Consider the following 21452-nt stretch of genomic DNA (forward strand, 5'->3'; position numbering starts at 1 on the left):
ATTTTTTTTCTCCAAAGGTTTAAAAGTTGCTAGAAAAAAAACTCAAAATTAATCTCAGAAAATTAATTTGTTCCTAGAAAATTTTTAAGTTTGAAAAATTGAAATTTTTGACTTTTGCAACTCAGAAATGTTCTTGTTTTTTCAAGAGAATTTATACATTTTTTGGGGGGTGAAAATTTACTCTTCATTTTCTATTCCCATCGACAGACAGTGGCTCTAATAAAATATATAAAAAATATCAGACTGTTAAAGGCATGTTGCCCATACTCGGATCATCATGTTGTTAGAAATAAGGAGACCCGAAGTCCTAAACAATTCTAAACTTTTATTTTTTCCTAACAAGAGTGAAAAGAAACAAAGGCAACAGTAAAATGAAAAGTTTATACACAAACTCACGACAACTCTGTGTCTCCAATATCAACAATAATAATAATAATAATAATATAGTCATTTGAGCTCATAAACAAAAAATTGAGACCAGGTGAGTTACACTTAAGTAACCTTACTTTGCAAAGTGAAAATAATGAGGTGGTGGATCAGACTGAGAGGAATACATCATGGAGTCAAAAAGGATGGCATCTACAAAATCGAAGCATTGAGCAGAAGGTAAGGATGGAAAGATAAAGCCAAGAGGTACATATATATTTATTCTGGAAAAGTAGCACCAAAAACATTAATGCCTGTTTTTAAAACACTTTCCAAAATTTACTCAGGGTGTTGAAAATGCACATCTCCTAAGAACAGCTTCAAACACAAGATTAAATACAACAAAAAAAAAAAAAGAATGTGTAACCATGGTGCTGTTTGTCTCAGGTCAGCAGTCTTAAATCCTGCACTCAGCGTCGGGATTCAGGCCCAAATAACAGTTTAAATTAGCTTATCCAAGGTCAACATGAGAGCTCGAAGGAAGTGAAAGTGATGCTGTTGGTCCTGAGACTGAACTAGCGTTTAGCAACGTGGGGAGTAGTACAAAGGAAAACCGACTGACCTCGGAGAACTTGAAACCAAAGAAGCTGCTTTAACGGCAAGTCTCGCATCGGTCCAACAGTCTGGACAGAAATGTTCAGGTAAGAGTATGTGACAAAATAATAAAAATGAGCGAGATACTGCTGAGTTATCGATGCGACGGTGGAGTGCAGAAGAAGAGTCATTTCTCTGTTAGTGTCTGACCACATGAGTGAGGGATGAAGTGGCGTCGGGGTAAATGGAGGAGGAGGGAGTGGGAAGGGGAGCTGGGGGGATGTCCTGCATCTTTCTATAACTTGACACTGTTTCTGGCACGGAGAGTTCTGCTTCTCGAATTTCCTGGACAGATGTTTTTGCACGCAGCTCCCACGTTGGCTGCATCACAAAATCTGAGCAAACAGAAACAGGATTACGTTGTGATGAAATCAGGAGGCATTTAGAGGCGTTTCTGGGAACCAAAGCGTTACCTCTGGATGGATTTCGACGTTCAAGTGAGGAGGAGGTGGGCTGTTTTTCAGAGGGCAGGTTTTCTTAGACTGGGAGGCGTCCTGGGGTTGATGCCCTGCTGCGTCCGCGCTGCCGCCTCGGTGACCCTTTCTCTTCCTTTTGTCCTTGGGTCGTCCGCGGCTCGTCCTCGCCCCCCTCTGCTCCTCAAGCTCGATCTTTTGACAGAGTAAAAATGTTACTAATTCAGTTGCCAGAGCGTTTCATAAAAACACCTGGAGCCACATTCTTTAATTTTGCTTAATGCTTAATTCATTTTGATCATCAGATATAAATAATTAACCCGGGAATATTGCGTCATCACTAGCTGCGTTTCCACTGACCATACAATTGAACAATTTGACATTTTGAAAATAAATTTGCTTAATAGAAACAGCAATTTTGGAAAGAAATCAACTAATTTTTAGGTGAAAAGCTTTGGCACGAGGATGAGGTGATTTTTTTTTTTCTTTTGCTGTATTGAAAACTGCAAATAAACACTTTCTTCACCTCACTAGAATCACATGATCCACTACAGGATGTTGCTTCTGGTGGAAACCTCAAAGAAGATGACGACAGGAAGTATTAGGAACATGATGGAGTGGAATTTTTTTTAATCACTTAAACTTATTCGTGTGTGATTTTAATTGCTTCTATTACTTAATGGAAACACCACAATTACAAAATTGTGCTTTTGTGTCATATTAGTGGAATATTGACAATGTTTTGCACACATCTATAATGGAAACGCAGCTGCTGCTCTCCAGATAAGTTATGGATTTAAACCTCCGTTCAGTTATCAAAATTACATTTTCACTGATCACCTCTGATTGGCAGCAAACAAATCAAAACACTGAAAAAAAAATCTGTTCTTTGTTTATTAAAGGGTTTCTGTTATGTAATTTTAAAAATCTTTACATTTAAGACCAACATGAATTAAAAAAATAAGTTGTCCCCATTAGATTTGAATATACACTGCTCAAAAAAATAAAGGGAACACTCAAATAACACATCCTAGATGTGAATGAATGAAATATTCTCATTGAATACTTTGTTCTGTACAAAGTTGAATGTGCTGACAACAAAATCACACAAAAATCATCAATGGAAATCAAATTTATTAACAAATGGAGGCCTGGATGTGTAGCCACACACAAAATTAAAGTGAAATGTTCCCTTTATTTTTTTGAGCAGTATATTTTTGTTCATATTTTAAGTTATTAAAGTATGTTGATGCTTTTTTACTCTGGAATTGAAGTTCAGTGCTTTTAAAAATCAAGGTAACCCGATTTTAGCACCTTATAACAGTACACAGTAAGTTTTGGGTTCTAGCCAACCATTAAAATCGCAGTTTTTAAGCCGTCTTCATTAATTACTCACTTTTTAATAATGTGTTCCTGAAATTTAAAAAGTTAAGGATAAAATTTTAAGATTTTTCTGTGAGTTTAATGAGTTACACATAAAGCATCTGAATAGAAAAAAAAACAGAAACCTTTGCTGAAAGCCTAAAGTGTATCTTTAGTTTTAATCCATTTTAATATACTCTCTGTTGTACAGCCGTAGCTTTGACCGAAATGTTTTTGTTAGCTTTCATCAGAACGTTTTGCTGCATGTCTGTGCCTGACCTGAATGAGCGTCTGCAGAGTTTCCCTGGGAGGGTCTGAGGCGGCCTGCAGGACTCTGTGGATGGTGTAGGTCTGGTCCAAGGTGACCTCCAGCAGGTCTCCTTCCAGCTGCAGCTTCTCCAGCTGCTCCCTGGCACTCGGGGACAGCGTCACCACTCGGCCCTTCAGCAGAGGCAGCAGGGGTAGCAGAGACTCCACGCCTGGGAGCAAAACGAGAGGGCAGTATTAAAAACGTTCCTTCAGCAGGATGCGGTCCGTAGGAAGAAACCAGCAGAGTGTCCTACCTGTAACATTTGACTTCTTGCTGATGCCATTTTGACACTCAGTCTGCCAAACAGAGACGGGACACATATGTAAAGGTTTGACACGTTTATAGAAGATGTGACAAAGCTCAGGTCCTGTTACAACTAGAGCTGTTGAGATTACAATTATTTCAGTAATCTACTGTTTATTTTGACGATTAATTGAATTAAAAAATTATCGTGTTCTGCAGTAGTTACTTAAGGAAGTAAAAAATACATGAGAAAACAATAAATAAATAGTTTAGTTCTTTTTAACCCTCTTGTTGTCTTAAAAGATGATGAGCTTTTTGTTCTGGACACTTTCTGGGAGCCTGGCACTGACCCTGCGTGCGCTTTTACTAATTTTTGTGTGTGTGTGGTTTTGGGAACTGACGGTCTGACGGGACACCTCCCCTCACTCGGTCTTTGCTGTCAAATGTCTTATTAACCCTCCTGCTACAACCGCAGGACGATTAACAAGAAATTTTATTCCTTAAAACACAATTCAACTGAATAATTTTTAGTCGCAAGTTATAAGTATGAAAAAAGATTTGAAAGTGCAAAATTAGATGAGAAATGTTGCTAACTTTTAAAAATTAAACAGAAAAAACCTATTCTAATCTAGTCTCAAATTTTAATAATTCATAGATATTTCTTAAATTTTTTTCCAGTTTTTTCCACCCCACATTATTACTCTTCTTGATAAGCAAGAACAACAGGCAAGAAATTTATTATTTTTTTATTTTATAAAAAATAAAAGCTAAAAACAGGAAAGTTACACTAATAATCCAGCAGAAAGCAAAGTCAGAGGTCTGGAAGGATTTCAAACTAGTAGCAGTTTAAAATTTATCAGGTTTATTTTGCTCACTGTTGACCTCTGACAAGTCAAAATGCTAAAAATAAAATCTACTTTTCTTTGTTTACTGAAGTGTTTCTGCAGTAATTTAAATTCAAGACACTTGAGACATGTTTAATCACTTTAATTATAAGGCAAACATGGTTTCAGTAAGTTGAGCCAATGGATTTAAATACATATTTTTTATATATTTAAGTTATTTAAACGATGTGTTTAACTCTGGCATGCAAGAACTGGGCTTTTAAATCCAGGTAACCCGACTTAAGCACTTTCTTGCTGTAAAAAAAAAATAAACACAGTGCACTAAGGGAGCAACAATTTACTGGCTCAAACATTCTTAATTTTCTGAGATCTGTGATCATCATTTCAGATAATAAATTGATATCAGCCAAAATCAGAATTGGCAGGTCAGGCCAGGCTTTTTAAAGACTGTAATCGGCGGTTGGCCATAAAACTGCAGCTGGTGCTAAAAGGTAAAAGGTAACTAAATGAAGCCTCTGGGAATTTTAAAATTCGAATCATTTGACGAATCATTATGAGTTGCAACGTTAGGATGAAAACAGTAACAAGCTGAAAAACATAACTTACCTGTGAAGCATCGAGTTCCTTCGTCTTCTTTATGGGTGAACTGTCCTCTGTCAAGTCAATGACGCCGTCCTCTCCTTCTCCTCCCTCAGAGTCTGATAAGACGATAACTGAGTTCCCTTCTGCGTCCTTCTCCTTCTGCTCCTCTTTCTCTGCGAGTTCCTGCAGCTCCTGCAGCACTCGCTGCAGCTCCGGCATCTCCAGCGCCTCCTTGGCCCGGCCCTGCCAGGTGATGGCTCGCTCCGTCAGACACTGCAGAGCCTCTCCTTCTGGCAGGCGCACGGGCAACCGCTGGAGCGCCACCAGCAACGCCAAGATGGTGGCCAAACGAGGGCGGCGCGACCGCTGACACTGAGGGCACAAAAAGCGGGTGTCCCAGTCCCACCAGCAGAGACGGTTGCTCTGTGGGCTGGAGGGCGGCAGGAGGGAGGGGAACGAAACGCAGCCGCCGTGGAACCAGTCCTTGCACAGATGGCAGCGGAGCTGAGGCGCCCGCGGCGGCCCGGCGCACACGCACACCGACTGAGCGGCGGCGGCGCTGCGGCTGCCATTTCTGGTCTCCTTCACAGAGTCCCCAGAACAACACAACGCGTCCGTGTCCATGGTCTCGTCCCAGCGCCCGTTTTCCTTACAGCTCGCCGAGCTGAGTCCAGATTTACACAAGTTCAGTTTCTGTAGCCTCAGCAGCGCCTCCTTCTCCTGGTGCGCCCCTTCCTTGAAAGCCAAAACCTGGAAACAAAACACCGGCACAATCACACAAACGTATCTGGAGCCAGTGAGGCGTAAAACACAAATCTACAAAGAAAAACAAGAGAAAAAGAGTCGTTTGCTTTCTTTAGAGCAGGGGGGTTCAAAGACTTTGTCATGTGGGACAAAACTGTGAAGTTAAAATGACTCGCAACGCAAAAATACATTTTACCAACTATTTTTGGTCTAGTTTCTAGTGAAAATATCTTAGTAAAACTTTAAATAAAACAAAACTTACTAGTAACTTTTCAGCAAAATACAGGAGCTTGTTTTAAATCAATAAATTCCACAATATTGATAAAACTGTTGCTTATAACGGCAAATATAAATTTTTCTAAGTGAAATAATCGGCCAGTGGAACTAGAACTGGGTTGCTAGGTGACAGGCTGTGGTTGCTAGGTAACGGTGCGGTGCCCCATCATGAAATAATCTGCCAGTAGAACTAGAACTTTTTCATCAATATTAAGGAATTATTGACTTGAAATAAACTCGTATATCTTCCTGAAAAGTTGTGTGTCAGTTAGTTTTGACTTGTTTCAAGTGTATTAAGATATTTACACTAGAAACCAGATTTTGTGTTTTTTAGAAATAAAAATAAAATTAAGTCAGAAAAAGGTAATAATTTAACTTCTTTTAGATTTTGCTTGCAGAACAATAAACTAAATTACTATTATGCAGCTTCATAATAGTAATATAATAACAACCAAGCAAATAAATTAAATAGGAAAGTGAAGACTTATTCTTTGCAGATCTAAAACTTATAAAGGATTTTGCACATTTGTATTAAATTAAAAACATTTTGTTCTCAACTCAATTGAACAAATTAATCTTCAGTTATAAAAACAGAGAAAGAGTAACTTTCTTTGAAAATATTTGTTTTGCCAAGTTTAACAAATAAAATAAAATCCGATTTGGTGAAGCAAAGTCAACTATAAATAAAATTCTTTGAAAAGATGTTTAATTATTGCAAAAGCTGGTTATGAAGAGACAAATGTTTTGTCATTTTCCATTATGTCGATAATTTTACCCCGACTACAATGGCCTACATTTTTATTATTCTTGAATTGCAAAATTCAGTGAGAGGGCCAGAAAATGGCCCCCGGGCCACGGGTTGGACCCCCCTGCCCTGGAGGCTGGGGTTCAGGATTCTTACGATAGCTGCCGGGTCCCTGAGCGCCTGAGCAGAGAGACCCAAAGTGTTGGAATCGGAGTCGTCCAGGGTTTCGTCCAGCGGCTCCGACTCGGTCCGCCGCTCTCTCCTTTTCACACACGGACACAAAACCTGCAGCAGGCGAAGGATGGGTCACAGTTAACCCTTACAGCAGTTTGACAAGGTACGAGAAACACGATAAACCTGGAACTGAGAAGTATGTCATTAAAATGTCAATTTTAGTTATAGAATTAAAATTATGTAATTAATCTTAAGATAATTAAAATACAGACTGCTACATTCCTGCCAACAGCCATCACCATCTACAGTAACTCTGAAGAATCTGAATTAATTAACATCTAATTTTCCTTTGGGATCAATAAAGTATTTCTGAATTTAAATTTGAACACAAAGTAAAGTGGCAACAACTAAATTTACAAAAATATATATACAGCTCTGGAAAAACTTAGGAGACGACTTAAACTGATCAGTTTCTCTGATTTTACTTTTTATAGATCTATGTTTGAGAAAAGGGAACGTTGTTCTTTTATTCTATGAACTACTGACAACATGTCTGAAATTCCAAGCAAAAATTTTGTATTTACATAAAATGAGAAATGGCCAAAATAACAAAAAAGTTCTAGTGCTTTCCAGAGAATATTTTCCGTGTTTGACTGGTTAATTTTTTTTTTAAACGAGGGGAAAATGTAAAGCCCGCCGGTCATTTGACAGGTTATAATTAACACCCCTGACTGGTGCACATGCGCAGACATTATAGACTTTACGCAAAGATTTAATCTCAGAGGCAACTAAAATCAATTAATAAAAAATACTTTCTGAATATCATCTCATGGACTGAACTAAATGGGTCTTTCTGACCAGGAGCTGACGGCGTGTTAAAGAGTTATGGACCGGACGATTTGGAGGCGCCTGGTTCAGAAGCGCATTACAAACCTTTGGTAGAAATGGCGCGTTTAATTTCAGTCTCCATTACATACAGAACAGAGAAAACTAGAGAGAATGCAATGGTGAATCCATTTATAGTCTAAACAGAGTAGCCGACAGTTTATCTTGAGGAAATAAAAGTGCAGACATTAATTACACCCTAGTCCGCTGAACAACCAATGGAGGCGCGTCTCCGCTGCGAAGAATTAAACTTAACATCCTGCGATTTAGCGCAGGTTTCTCTGCAGATGCAACCAGGAGGAATTTATGAGGCTGTGTGTTCAGACAGCAGAAGGTGAAGTGATGTAATGTAAGTGGAGTCGTTTAATTTAATTTATTATAAGTTATTGGGGCCACAGTCAGTGGTTTTATGTCACTATGGTTAGATCTGTTCCTCTGCTTTATGTGTGATGGGATCTGGATTCACGGTTCAACTGGGTGAATATTAACTAAATCGCATTAAAATCTGGCTAAATAGCCGATGTCAATGTGATTATAATTTGACAGGTAACAATGGTACATGACCGATTTCTGTTAATCCTATCGGTCAAAATGACGGAGAACAAAAAGGTCTAGCGTGACCTCTGGTGCTTTCAGACCTTAAATAATGCAAAGAAAAGAAGTTGATATTCATTTAGAAACAAAAATATGAATGTTTTATCTCAGGAAGAGTTCAGGAATCAATATTTGGTGGAAAAACCAGGAGCTTTTCAGTGGGGCTCAGTGCAGTGGACTCTTAACAGGAAGGCTAACTGAAGAGTGTTCTGGCTTGTTTCACCTCCAGTAAACTGTGCTGACTGCTTTTCTTCAGGAAGGTTTTGGTGGCCTTGTCCCTCCAGGAGTGAGCGCTGGCCACCTGCAGCTCCAGCTGCCTCAGCTCCTCCATTAAGACCGGTAAGTCCCTCCCAATCGCCACCAGGCCCTCCAGGTCGTCCAGACATGGGTAATGCTCCCCGTTCTGCAACGACACATTTCATGACTATTTATTCATTTCTCCTGGCTTAGAGCACAAACATGAAAGAAGCAGCAAAAATATAGCAGGATCCTAAAATACTATAACCTTTTAGTTCGCTAATGCCATCCACTTTATAAATATATATATACCGTATTTTCCAGACTATAAACCACACCCCCAAAGTTTTTTTTATTAAAAAAACCAGTAAACATACACATATAAGCCGCAGATATGTCTGCCGCTCTAGGTTTTCCACAACGATGCGGCAGCACGCAGCAGAGTGGGGCGACTCATAACAGGCGGACCTGTTATGAGTCATAACAGGTCAATTGAATATCACATTTATTACAGTTGAAAAATAAAAAGTTGCCAAGTTTAGATTTAACTGAACTGATTACGGTAGTTTCCAAACGGTAACAGTAATAGGGCTGATCCTTCGTGTCTGCTACTAGCATGGGCTAAATGAAAACGGGCGCTTTCTTCTTCTTTAGATTTCAACGGCAGCTTGCATCCATTATTGCTGCACTACTGCCATCTGCTGGATCCTAATATCTATACCTCAAAGTCTCATAATGATCCCAGTATTACTTAAAAAAATGAAAAATCTTCGTTTTCCCCTCAATGCTATTTAACTGATTAACAACATTCTCAAATTTCAATTCCCTATTAAAACCTAATTCCGTTTTAATGGGCACTTTCTTTTTTTATTTCCAATTTTGACTTCCAATGATTCACTTCCTGCTAAAGAGCCCCCCCTGGTGGTTGAAGAAAAATCCACATATAAGCTGCATGGTTCAAAGCTTAGAAAAATAGTAGCGGCTTATAGTCCAGAAAATACGGTATATTATTATTATTTTTCCCTCTTTTTATGTTATGTCAGTATGGTGATTTATGTTCATTAAGGGAACGCAAATTTTGCAAAATGTATGTAATGTAGATAAATCTATAATCTCCTGATTTTATATATATATATATATATATATTATATATATATATATATCAAGATTCCTGAAACAAATTACTAAAATTATGTTAGAAAAATCTCACCATGTACTTTTTGTCCAATTCCTGGTTTATTTTATCTATTTTCCGTTTCAGATCAATTGTCTCAGGCTGCAAGGTGAAACATAAATGAAGTTGCCTCGACTTATTTCGTGTGTGTGAAGACATCTGCAGCATAAACTAGAACTACTTGGTAAGATTTTGTGTTTTTGCAGTGCAGAAGAGGTCCTGCTCCTGTATTTAGGATAAACTGCGTTGCTTGGTTTTCTTCGTACCTGGATTTCCTCCAGGTCTGTGACCCAGGCACGCGCGCGCGTCAGGCAGCCCCGCAGAGCCTCGATGTTGGGCAGCTTGACGGGGATAAGCTGGGCCTCGTTCACGATCGCCTCCAGGGTGGAGAGAGGATGTTTCTGCCTGCAGGAGCAAAACAAAAGATCATCTGACGTCTCTGCATCGTCATCACAGCTGCCAAATGAATTAGGTGTCGCTACCTCTGCTCCAGGCAGATCTGTGCCTTCTCCTCCCAGCGCTCGGCGATGGTGAGCAGCTCCTGTAGCTCCGCCATGGCCGTCTCCACGGAAACGCTCTGAGCCACGTTGCAGCCTGCCTCCATCAGGTTCCTCAGCACCTCCAGCGTCACCTCGTGCTTCTCCCCTCCGCCTGTGCCCAGCGTGCGCCTCACCTCCTCCAGCCAGTGGCCCTGCGCCTTCAGGCCCTGGAGTAAATTACACTCGGGCACCACGACGGGCAGCTTGCTCCCGTCCTCCAGCAGGCTCTGCAGCTGCTCAGGAGGAGGCGACTCTTTCCTCCAGTCCTTGTTGTTGACCAGGACTTGAGCCTCTTTTCGGAAATCCTCAACTGTTTGCAAAACCGCCTTGAAAAATTAAACATTGAAAGGAAGCATTTTAGACAAATAACTTCATGAGACATCTTCCTACACTTGATCACGTTGGGTTGTTTGTTTATGGTATTTTATTTTCATTTACGTTCTTAAAGGGCTGGTTGTACCACAATGTACTGATTAAACCCATTAAGCTGTTAAAATATTAATAAGTACCCATCTGAGCATTCAATGAGGGCAGCAGCTAATGATTATTTTATAAACTGATTATTCTATCAATCATTCTGACGATTAATTGGACAAAAAAAGTGTCACATTCTGCAGATTTTTCATTTAACTAATTAAGTCTTTTTTATGCAACATTAGAAATACATTAGAAGACAAACAAATAATTCAGTCACTTTTGAATTATTATTCTGCTAAGATTTGATTGATAAAACATTATTTATTATTATTATCTTTAAGGATTCTTTTTATGCGTTCCTCTGAAGTCTGGAGGGCCACATAAACAGACTATGAGGGGCCACTTTTGGCCCCCAGGCCTCCAGTTTGACACGTGATTCACTGCAACATTATTCGACATGTTTCTTACCTGCACTTCCTTTAAGTGTTTAATCACACATGGCAGGTTTTGCATTTTCTCCACCAGGGACTTCAGCTCAGCCAAAGTCATCCTATCATCGCTGAAAGGAAACAACGTGGAAGTTTGTTCAAGCCTGAATAAAAACAAGCTGCTCATGTAAGAGGTGAGGCCTGTGAATCATCTCACCCGGTCTTTGCGTTGCTGAGGAGCTCGGCGCTTGTCTGATGGCAGAACGCGATGTCTTTGAAAACAGCGTTGAGTTTCCGGAGGAGCTCGTTGTCGGGAAACCGTTTCTCTGCTGCTTCCGCCTTCAACTTCTCCAAGTCAAGAATTTCTGCAAATAAAATTTCTCTTAACGTTAAGATCAACTTCTCTCTTCCAGGTCTAGTTAATCATTTATGAGGATTTCCTACCTATTTCGTGTCCTTCCTCCTGTTCTAGCGCCTCTTTTACTCTGTTGGCCCAGGAATCGAAGGACTCCGACCTGACCTTCAGTCGATGGAGCATGGCCAGCAACTCATCCAGGGTGTATCTGTACCTGCAGGGTAAAAACCAAAACCGTGAGAAAAGGAGGGAAATGTGGCTCTGGAAAAATCAAAGAGGGGACTTGCTGTGATGTTCCCCAAGGCTCTATATTAATCAATCAATCAAATTTTATTTGTATAAATAAAAAATAAAAAAACACTATATACTATACTCAGTCCTATATATTTTCCTTCATTGCTATGTTGATGATAACCCAACTTGTCTACTTTTTCCTCTCTGACTGCAGCTTCTGCTTACACTCTTCAAGATACGTAGATTTAAGATGTTTTTTCAGCTGCACCAAATTGCCAGAGATCGATTTGTTTTACTTTTAAGTACCTAGAAAACCTTATTCAAGCCTTCATTGTCTCTTGATTTGTTACATCAGCCATAAACAACATCATCTTAGGGCTGCAACTAATGATCGTTTCAGAAATCAATTATTCTTTCGACCATTCTGACGATTAATCGATTAGTCTGTCGATTAATCTGATAAAAAGTGTCAAATTCTGCTGATTTTTTAATCAACCATTTAAGCCTTTTAATGCAATATTAGGAATACATTAGACGCAAATAGACAAATAATTAATTTACTTTTTAAATAAGATAATAAATATTTTATTGCCTAAAATTCAACAATAGCATTTATTTGGTGTACACTTGATCATTTGTGGGAAATGATGCATCTACACCAAAAACATTTAGTGTAAGCTAATCTGTAGATTATATTTCAATTAACCAATCAATTATCGGATTGCAAAATGGGCTTTACAGAACTGGAACCATGTGAAGCTAAAATTATGACACTAGAGAAGATCTGGGTAGAAATAACTTCTCTTTCTAAAGGTTTTTTTTTTTAATCTTAGAAGCAAAATGTTAATTTTTTTCCCCAGAGTTTTAGTTTAAATATCAGCTCTGAATATTTTCTCCTTTCAGAAAACGGTGATTTTTGTATAATCCAGTTAATGATTAATCAATTACTAAATTAGCTGATGATTAATCATTTCAGTCCAAGTCTGAAATACTTCCAATTATCAGTTAATGGCTTTTGGAAAGAGTGACCACTTCACAGCATTTTTTTAATGCCTGTTCAATAGTTTTCACGTTGGTTTCACCGTTATTTTTACTTCATTCTCAAAGGTCATACCTGAGGTAGAGCTTTTCGGTGGGGCAGTTGCACAGATCCTGAGTGTGATAGAGACACACGAGTCGCTCGGGACAGTTGGAGCAGGCCAGAGCGGAGAGGAAGCACGTCGTCTTGCATTTATCACACTGTCTCTCATCATCAGGCAGCAGCTCAAAAGCCTCTCGCTCTGCTTCTGTGATGCCCTGCAAACGCAGACAGATCCTCGCGACGTCAGCCACGGTCTACCTCCAGATTAACATCACATGATTCACTTCTGCGCCTCACCCTTTCCATCAGATTCTTCCGCAGTTTCCTCTCCTCTTGAACGATGATGAACATCTCCCGATGCGTAGCTGCAGCCAGGTTAAGGTCCAGTTTCTCTGGACATGCAGCCATTTTACAGGTGAGCTCCTCATGAGAGAACACGCAATACCTCCTCAGGCGGCGGTAATGCTCGATACAGTGTCGACCAGCAGGGAGCTGCAAATGCAAACACACAAACTCCTTAGTATCGTGCAGAACAGCAAATTAGGCCTGTCTCAATAATAGCTGGACGATAAACTACAGAAGTTATTGTTGCTTTGAGGTTATTATCAGCACCACATTCTTAAATTGCAGTAAATTTCGAACTCTAATGAACATTTAACACCGGAACTGGAAAACATTTTAAATATCACAAATGAATAAAAAATAATTCATTTTATTTCTTGTTTCTGAGGTTTATAAACAAAATTGTCCTTCAAATAATTTCACCGAAGCATCAGACTGACGACTTCTGTCATCCAGTCTTTGGCAGAAACAGAGAGAAAATAAAACTGTAAATAATGCAAAATTAAAGCAGGTTTAGAAACTGTTTACAAAGGAGCTCACTGGGAAATATGTTGTCTCAAAGACCAAAAATGCTGTTGATATTAAAAAGGTATAAAATAATTGTACATTTAAGGATGAGAATGTCGGATTAAAGTGAAACACAACGTGAAAATAGTTTAAGATTAATTGATGTTTGGAGATTTAAATGTTTATAAGTCGAGTATGAGAGGACAGGAAACCAAAAGATTTTCTATCTGCTCCTTTTTGAACAAATAATGTAAAATTGGACATCAATTGGGCATGATAATTTGTTTTTACTTTTTGCATGTTTGAAATCAAATAAGTGAATAAATGGAAATTACTGAGCTTGTTTAGATTTATCATGCAATCAATTGATTTATTTCTTATTGCGACTCTTCAAATTAGACCACAGTGAGCAAAACGTACCCAATCTGCAGTGCAGAAGTTGACTGCTTCAGCAAAGTTATATCCCTGATTGAAGCCACTGTGGTAGGCTCGAGGAAAGGTGATCACAAACTCGCCGGCACACTGGTTAGTGCGAACCACCTAGAGTTTGGAAACAGGAAGTTAGCTGGAGAAGCTTGACAGAGCGGTTCCTGTCTGAGCCGTCGCCGATGCGGTACTGACCGGTACACCATGAGCCATGAGGATGTTGGGGTTCATGATGGTGACGAGCTGGTGCAGGAGGTCGGGTTGGTACTCAAACAGCTCTGGCGTCAGCTTCTTCATGACATCTTCAAGCTGCTCAGCTGCCGCAGAGGGAACTCCATACCAAGTCTTGGGTTCACCCCTGGAGGTTAGGGGAGGAAAACGGAGCCTCAAGCTTCACTTAAACACTTTATTACTGCATTCATGCTCAGACAGGGACACAGAAAGAAGGTGAAGTACCAGTGCAGGTAGTTGATGGAGTAGCTCCAGTGATCCTCAATGTGCCAGCAGAACGTTGAAAACACCATGCCCACGTAAAGCCAAGGCACCTTCATCCCAGAGATGTCTCCATTAATGTGGCAGAGGAGCGACTGCTCCAGCACAGGCATCACGTTCAGGTTCCAGCCAGAGCGCGCGTAGTCCTGCCCAACAGGGGCAAAAACGGCTCAAAAAAGGGTTTCGTTCTCAATTTTAACAATTCAGGCTACAAACATCATTCATGGAGAATATGCAAATCATAATTTCATATTTTCATCTGTATTTACAACATATATACAGTTTATAACAGACTGTCACTGCCCACTGTTATTTGTATTATGTATATTATTATTATTACTTTATTTGTCATGTATTTACTTATTTTAATTATTGTGTGCTATGCTGGGACAAACAAAATTCTCCCACCTTACAGGATAAATAAAGTATCATCTTATATAAATAAAACAAAAGAGGCAAATTTTTTTAATCAAAATGTACCACAGAGCGACACAGGAAAGCCATTAACAACCGATGAGCTAAGAAGAGAAACAATCAGCATACCTCCTCTTCTTTTGTGAGTTCCTTCTTCCCGTTATTCATCGGAAAGCCGCTCCCAAACTCTTTGGAGTGAATGTCGGCTCCGTACTCCACGGTCACGTCTTCCTCAATGCTGCTGACTAACCTCCAGAACTCCCTCTCCACCAGTTCAGTAGGAACCATCTACACAAAACAAGAGCGCCGGACACTTAACCTCCGTCTCTGATCTCACATAACATCATCACATCTGTAATTTCCAGCTGAACTCACATGAACAGGCATGTTGAAGTAATCGGCTTTGAACGAGTCGGCCATTTCTCCAAAACTCTGCAGAGTGTACTCTCTTGTTGCTTGCTCAAAGCCAAAGGCTTCCGACGGTTTCTTGCACTCCTGAGGAAAAGACAAGAAGCGACAAGTCAGGAAACTCAAAAGCAACCCTGGCCTCTCGTTTGGCTGAGAGAAATCAATCAGGCTGCGTTCACACTGCAGCCTGAAGTGACCCGATTCTGATTTTATTGTCTTAATGCAACCTGAATCTGATCTGTTCATGACCGTCTGAACAACACGGATCAGATTTCTTTTAATGTGACCCAGGTTGGTTGGATATGTGGCTCTAAATCCGATCCGTCTCCCTCTGCCTGTTCAGCTTTCTGTCGGTCAGTTTAAGTCCAGAGTGAAAATTCGTCCATTCTCCCTGGCCTTCAAAACAAGTTAGAGAGAAGGTAAAAAAAAAAAAAAGAAAAATGCTGCAGCTAAAATGTAGGTATTGTTTGGTTTTCATTCATACTAATAGCTTTTGGTATCGTTGCCAAATTTATATTCGTCTTTTTATTTTTTCTTAATTTTATGTTCTATTTTATCTATTTTATAATTTATCTGCCTGTGATGTTGTGTTTGTTGTGAACCACCTTGCTCAGCTGAGGCTGCTGTAAACTCTGACGTGACTGAGGCTCCGTTCACAGAGCAGCCTGAAGAGACCCGACTCTGAGCTTTTCGCCTGAGTGCGACCTGAAGCTGATCTGTTCATGACCGTCTGAACAACACAAGTCGGATGTTTTCCGAATGCGACCCAGGCTGCTTGGATACCCGATGCGTATCCGACTCTGATGTGACCGAACGTCCAGGTCGCATCCATCCAACGTCACCAATACTCAACAGATGTCACTACTCTGCGCCCTGATACGCCCAACCAGGAAGAAAAACAACAACCATGGCGGACCATAATGAGTTGTTAATGTGGTGCTCCGGTCGGCAACAACTTCAAATCGTAAGACGAGCTCCACCATGTCTACACTGAGCACTTCTTCATCATCATCTTCACAGTTGGCAAAACACTGAGCGCGCTCTCGATGTGTAACGGTATTGCGCCCTCTACTGTGCATGCGAGACACTTTCAGGTCGTTTATAGTTCTCACTTGAGATCACATACAAGTCGCATTTATTTGGAAGTGTGAACGACAACGCCCAAAAAAAAAAATCCACTTTCACTGCAGGCTGCAGCGTGAACACAGCTTCAGAGACTTTTAAAATAAAATCTTTCAACTAACTTCAGCGACACACTTTGGGCATCGCCACTTGCTTTTTGGAGGATCAGTGAGCGGCGGGAGGAGACAATAGGTGTGATAGTTTTCATCACAGCTGTCGCACTGCATCAGTTTCTCATCGTCATCTCCCCGGCCGCACATCCGACAGATGAAAGAATCCACCTTTGGAAGCACGACACGAAGAAAACATTAATTATCATGTCATTATATCAGAACAAATGAAAAGTATAACAACTCCTGGACTTACACACTGAGGGTTGGTAATGTTTCGTCTGAGCCTCATGGTCATTTTGGATCCATCGTCCTCTCCGTATTCCACCTTTACTTCTTCCTTCTTCACTTCCGCTTTGACTATAACAGTCAGAGGAGGAAGCTGCGGGTTGGATGAACCCTCATCAGTTTGCTTCTCTTCTGGGTCGAGACGCTCAGGTTTGATGGGATCGTCACCAGAAGCATCGTCAGAAGCAGGAAGAGTGGCGTCCTTGATGGTAACAGTCTGAGGCAGATCGTCTGAAAAGGAGAGAGGAAAAGATCGGCATCTTCAACTCTGCTCATCACAAAACCCTGGAGGGTTTCAATTATGGAAGAAAGCTATGATTTAAACCAGAGAACTATTATTTTTTGGTTAAAATAGGTTGGATCCACATTTGTAAGTAGGATTAAAAAGATTTGAGTAACTTGAGTGAACCGACTACTCAACCGAACGCAGCAGCATCAGGAGTAACGTGAGGTAAAACCTTAAAAAGACAATTATATGGGAGCAGTATGCACACAATATCTACACACAGATCTGCAACATGTTTTAATGAGGAACTATAACTGAATTTTAGTATTAATAACAGATTTTTAGAATAAAAATGATCACAATTTCACCAAATATCAGGACTATGGGAGACCATCTGCCATAGCCTGAGATTTCAGCGCCAGATCAGAATAAAACCTGAAGCTTTTAAGAGATTATAAACAGCATCAAAGCTTATTGATCATGGAAAAGTTGTACAAGAATGAAAACAGCTTAGCTTTATATGATAAATATGTCTTTTAAAAGGTTTCTAATAAATTAAACTGATGCTTTATGGTTTATCTGCACAAAAATATGAAGGAAATGAACGAATGCTTCTGTCAACAAAACCAGGATGGAAATAATTTCCACCCAGCATGTTATCCAGTTACTCAAAGCATTTATGGTTCATTTAATAAAATATTTAAACAGTAAACTATGCAGCAATGTATATAAATATTTTGGAACCAAATGAAGTGTAATTAAAATAAAATATTAAAGTTTGATCACATAAACCAAGATGCAGCTGGTGAAGGAAAGGAGAATCTCACCAGCTGTGTTTCCATTACCACTTTGTGCAAAGCTTTGTCAATATTCCACTAATATCAAAAAGACGTTAAAATTTAAATCATAATTTTAAAAACAATTATGTCCAATTTAAATGTTTTCATATTTTTTTAGTTGATACTGATCCAAAAATTTCAGATTTTTCCTAAAACAAATTTGAAAGTCAAAAATTTTCTTCTTCTTTTTTCCAGAATATTTTTGTGATTAACCCAAGAAACTGAGTTTTTCTAGCAAATTTTTTGACAAAATGACAAAAAACAATTTTGTAACTGCTGCGTTTCCATTTAATTCGAAAAAAATAAATCACATGAATGAGTTTGTCATTTAAAAAGATGCAGTGCCATCATCCTCCTTCTACTTCCGCCACTAGAAACATCCAGCTGTTGATCATGTGATGCGTATCGAGCAAAAAAAGAGAAAAGTGCTTATATTGCAGTTTTGCAAAATGCTATAATTTCTATGCAGCCAAAAATAAAAACATCTGATCCTAGCGCACAACGTGAATTTTTTTCAAAATTGATGCTTTTCCATTAACTCAAATAATTTTCCTAATTCCAATTTGCGCAAAAAATATGGTAAATGTAAACTGAGCTCCTTGTAACATGACAAACGACACTAAATTCACCTTTTTTCTTGAAGCCTTTGTCCCTTGCTACAAGTCCAAGTCCCATCATCTTTGGTCCGGCTCCGTAGATCTGCAGCTTCTTCAGCTCGGGGTTCTTCTCTATGTCTTCCTCTGTTGGTTCCGGCTGCGAATAAAACGACACTTTCATTGCGAAGCCACGGACAGACGGCAGCAGCTACTTCACCAAACACAAGCAAAGCAACAGCCGAGTGATGACCGAGTGCAGAACAAAGTAAACGAACTAAACGCATCACAAGAAAGGATTAGGGATTCAAAAGGAAGGAAATATTGACCTTTAACCCAGTGGAGACTAAAAGGACAGGAGCATCACACTAGAAAACAAACCCACCAGCAACCAGAGATGGTGAGGAGGAAGTTTCAACATCCACCACATCCATGCATTCTGTGTTAGTATATAAATGAAATATTAAAACGTATATAAGGTTTTTAGAAGGTGTTTAATAATAGAAAGTTAAAAAAAAAAGGTCTGAGATGCACATGTTAATGCTTTAAGGAAAAAAATAAATACTTGCCAAGAGTCAACCCTGCTAACTATTTTTTATTTTTACCCAAAAAAATCTCAGTAATTTTCTTGAATTAAGAAATTAAAATTTGCTAGAAAAAAAATTAGATCAGTATTAATTTTTAAAAATTATTTTTAAAAGTTTATTTTAATTATGATTAAATTTTTTATCAACATAAAAATCTGTATATTAAAAAAATTAAAAATCTGTATTCATTTTAAAAAAATTTAAAAATGTAAATTATAATTTTAATTACATTTTTTCATTATAATTTGTATTTTATTAATGTAAAAACTTGTGTATTATTTAAAAAAATAATTCTTACTCAGTCAACCCTTTTAGTATTTTTTTTTTTTACCAAATTTTACTTTGAAAAAACAACAACAGAAAAACAACAGTATGATCTGTGTGACAATATTCTGAACTGTTCTCATGTAACCAACGTTTTCCTCTTACCTGAACTGAATCCTGCCATGAGGGATTTATGCATTTTAAAGTAAATCATTTAAGTTACCAAAACTTAAAAAACCCTAACAGACTCGGGTTTAAATCTGCAAGGAGTCAAAACACATTTTAAAAAGTTAAAATCCAACAAACCGCGTCGTCATTTTGAGCAGGTTTTACAACTAAAACTGACCCACTGCAGGAAACGCTGGGTGCAAATTCGAAAACTAATGTGTAGTAAGAGTTTCACAATAAACGCCTTTCACAATACTTTGAGATGTTGTTAAACAACAAACGACAAAAAAAGAAAAAACAAACAAAAAATCAACAGCAGCCCTAAAAGATGCTGTTCCCACAATGTTTCTTTTTCCCAACGACTCCAAAATGTTTGAATCAAAACCACCTGAAAGCAGCTGCAGGTAGAGATGCATCAAGCAGAAACTCAGGACCAAAACGACGCAAAACAATAAGATGCAATTCACTTTTACTGACGAGGAAATAAACCAAGCTTAACTGTTAAACGGACTCTTTGTTGTGGTTGTGGTCACTTTTTTTTTATTTTCAGAGAAAATTCAGACAAAGAAAAAAAAAAAAAAATATTTGAAGAAAAAGCATATAGCAAAAGCATATCAGCTACTTATTTAATGTTTATTCTCATAACTTTTGCTGTTTTAAGTTGTTAGCGTTACTTAGACACTATAAGTGTTATTTAGACACTATTAGCGTTACTTAGACACTATTAGCGTTACTTAGACACTATTAGTGTTATTTAGACACTATTAGTGTTATTTAGACACTATTAGCGTTATTTAAACACTATAAGTGTCATTTAGAATAGAATTCAACTTTATTGTCATTGCACATGTCAAGTACAAAGCAACCAAATGCAGTTTACATCCATCCAGAAGTGCTTTACATAATAAAAATATATTTCAAATATACATCTTTTTTTTTTTGTTACAAAAATATACTATTTAAACCCTTTTAATGCTAATAGTCCCTAAATAACAAACACTCATAAATAACACTATGGGTTCTATCTCTTAACAAGAATCAGAATCTGATAAAAATAAATAGTGGTATGTGAAAACATTTTTAAATTGGTGATTAGGAATTTGCCACAGTGCATCTCTAGTTGCAAGCCCTTCAGTCATGTAGCTGCAACTCTGTCATTCCTCCAATTTTGCTTCATATTTTCTACTGACACTTTTGTAAGCGAAAGCAAAAAAGCAAAAGAAAATTTGTATGATGATGTAGGACAAACTCACAGAAGACTATTAGCTTTAACTAACTAAAAATTTCACCAATCTGACCATTTTTAGTCACAAATTGTACTCTAATTAATTAAACAAGTATTTTCAATAGGTCTATGTAAGTGCACTCAAATGAGAACCCATGCAGCCACACAGTGTTAGCGTCTGAAGTGATCGTAGAGCAGGCCGAATCAAAGGAAGTGGAGAAAATTAGGACATGGACAGCTCAGCAAGTAAGCATTTAAAGGCAAGCATTAGTAAAGAGAATATGGGTGAAAGAAAAAGAGCAAAGCGAGTCAAAAATACCCTGGAAGAGTTCGTTTTTTATAGCCGTTTCAATGTTTTTATAGACGCATAAAAGGCTAAAAAAGGATACAGGAAGAGCTGGCAACATCTGTAAAACCCTGAAAACTCTGCAATACGTCTTTACACAGTAAGGCTAAAACTGATGACAGCAATTTTAATAATTACTGCTTTTTGTGCTGAAACGACACCCCGTCCTTTGGGGACAGCAGAGGAGTGATTGCATGGTAATGAAAATGTTTTAGTACTTAAAAACAAGTTAGACTTTTTTTTTTTTAGGTATGGTGGGTTAGGGACAGTAAAAGGAAGGAAGAGGGGGCGGAAAGTGAGCCTTTATGCTCAGGGGGGCAGTACCGCAGAGATGAGTTGAGAGCCAGTGGTGAGAGGATGGGGGGCCAGATCCTCTGGACCCTGCAAGGGGAGACAATAACAGCAACAATAAACTAAGACAAGGAAAATGGAAAGCG

General features: G+C 38.7%; 1 protein-coding gene across 3 annotated transcripts in view; it reads right to left on the bottom strand.

Annotated features, from left to right (window-relative positions):
* Positions 1–310: 310 nt before the first annotated feature.
* kdm5c (lysine demethylase 5C) overlaps positions 311–21452 on the bottom strand; it is a 31793-nt gene continuing 10651 nt past the window's right edge. For 2 of the 3 annotated variants that reach the window (XM_015044107.1, XM_015044117.1), the window contains exons 7-29: positions 21340–21396; positions 18462–18585; positions 16736–16998; positions 16492–16650; positions 15215–15334; positions 14969–15127; positions 14390–14571; positions 14129–14291; positions 13928–14047; positions 12956–13150; positions 12692–12873; positions 11433–11557; positions 11206–11353; positions 11029–11119; positions 10087–10469; positions 9871–10009; positions 8417–8596; positions 6697–6825; positions 4800–5525; positions 3359–3401; positions 3075–3274; positions 1434–1628; positions 311–1355 (exon numbers count right to left, since the gene is read on the bottom strand). In XM_015044107.1, coding sequence (XP_014899593.1) covers positions 1347–1355; positions 1434–1628; positions 3075–3274; positions 3359–3401; positions 4800–5525; positions 6697–6825; positions 8417–8596; positions 9871–10009; positions 10087–10469; positions 11029–11119; positions 11206–11353; positions 11433–11557; positions 12692–12873; positions 12956–13150; positions 13928–14047; positions 14129–14291; positions 14390–14571; positions 14969–15127; positions 15215–15334; positions 16492–16650; positions 16736–16998; positions 18462–18585; positions 21340–21396 — 4092 coding nt within the window. In that variant the 3' untranslated portion in view covers positions 311–1346. The remainder of the gene's footprint in view (positions 1356–1433; positions 1629–3074; positions 3275–3358; positions 3402–4799; positions 5526–6696; positions 6826–8416; positions 8597–9870; positions 10010–10086; positions 10470–11028; positions 11120–11205; positions 11354–11432; positions 11558–12691; positions 12874–12955; positions 13151–13927; positions 14048–14128; positions 14292–14389; positions 14572–14968; positions 15128–15214; positions 15335–16491; positions 16651–16735; positions 16999–18461; positions 18586–21339; positions 21397–21452) is intronic. The other variant, XM_015044123.1, reaches the window with a different exon arrangement.

This window comes from Poecilia latipinna, unplaced genomic scaffold, assembly GCF_001443285.1.
Source record: "Poecilia latipinna isolate Pla-1442-1.1 unplaced genomic scaffold, P_latipinna-1.0 Scaffold36, whole genome shotgun sequence".
In the NCBI taxonomy this organism is placed as follows: Eukaryota; Metazoa; Chordata; class Actinopteri; order Cyprinodontiformes; family Poeciliidae; genus Poecilia; species Poecilia latipinna.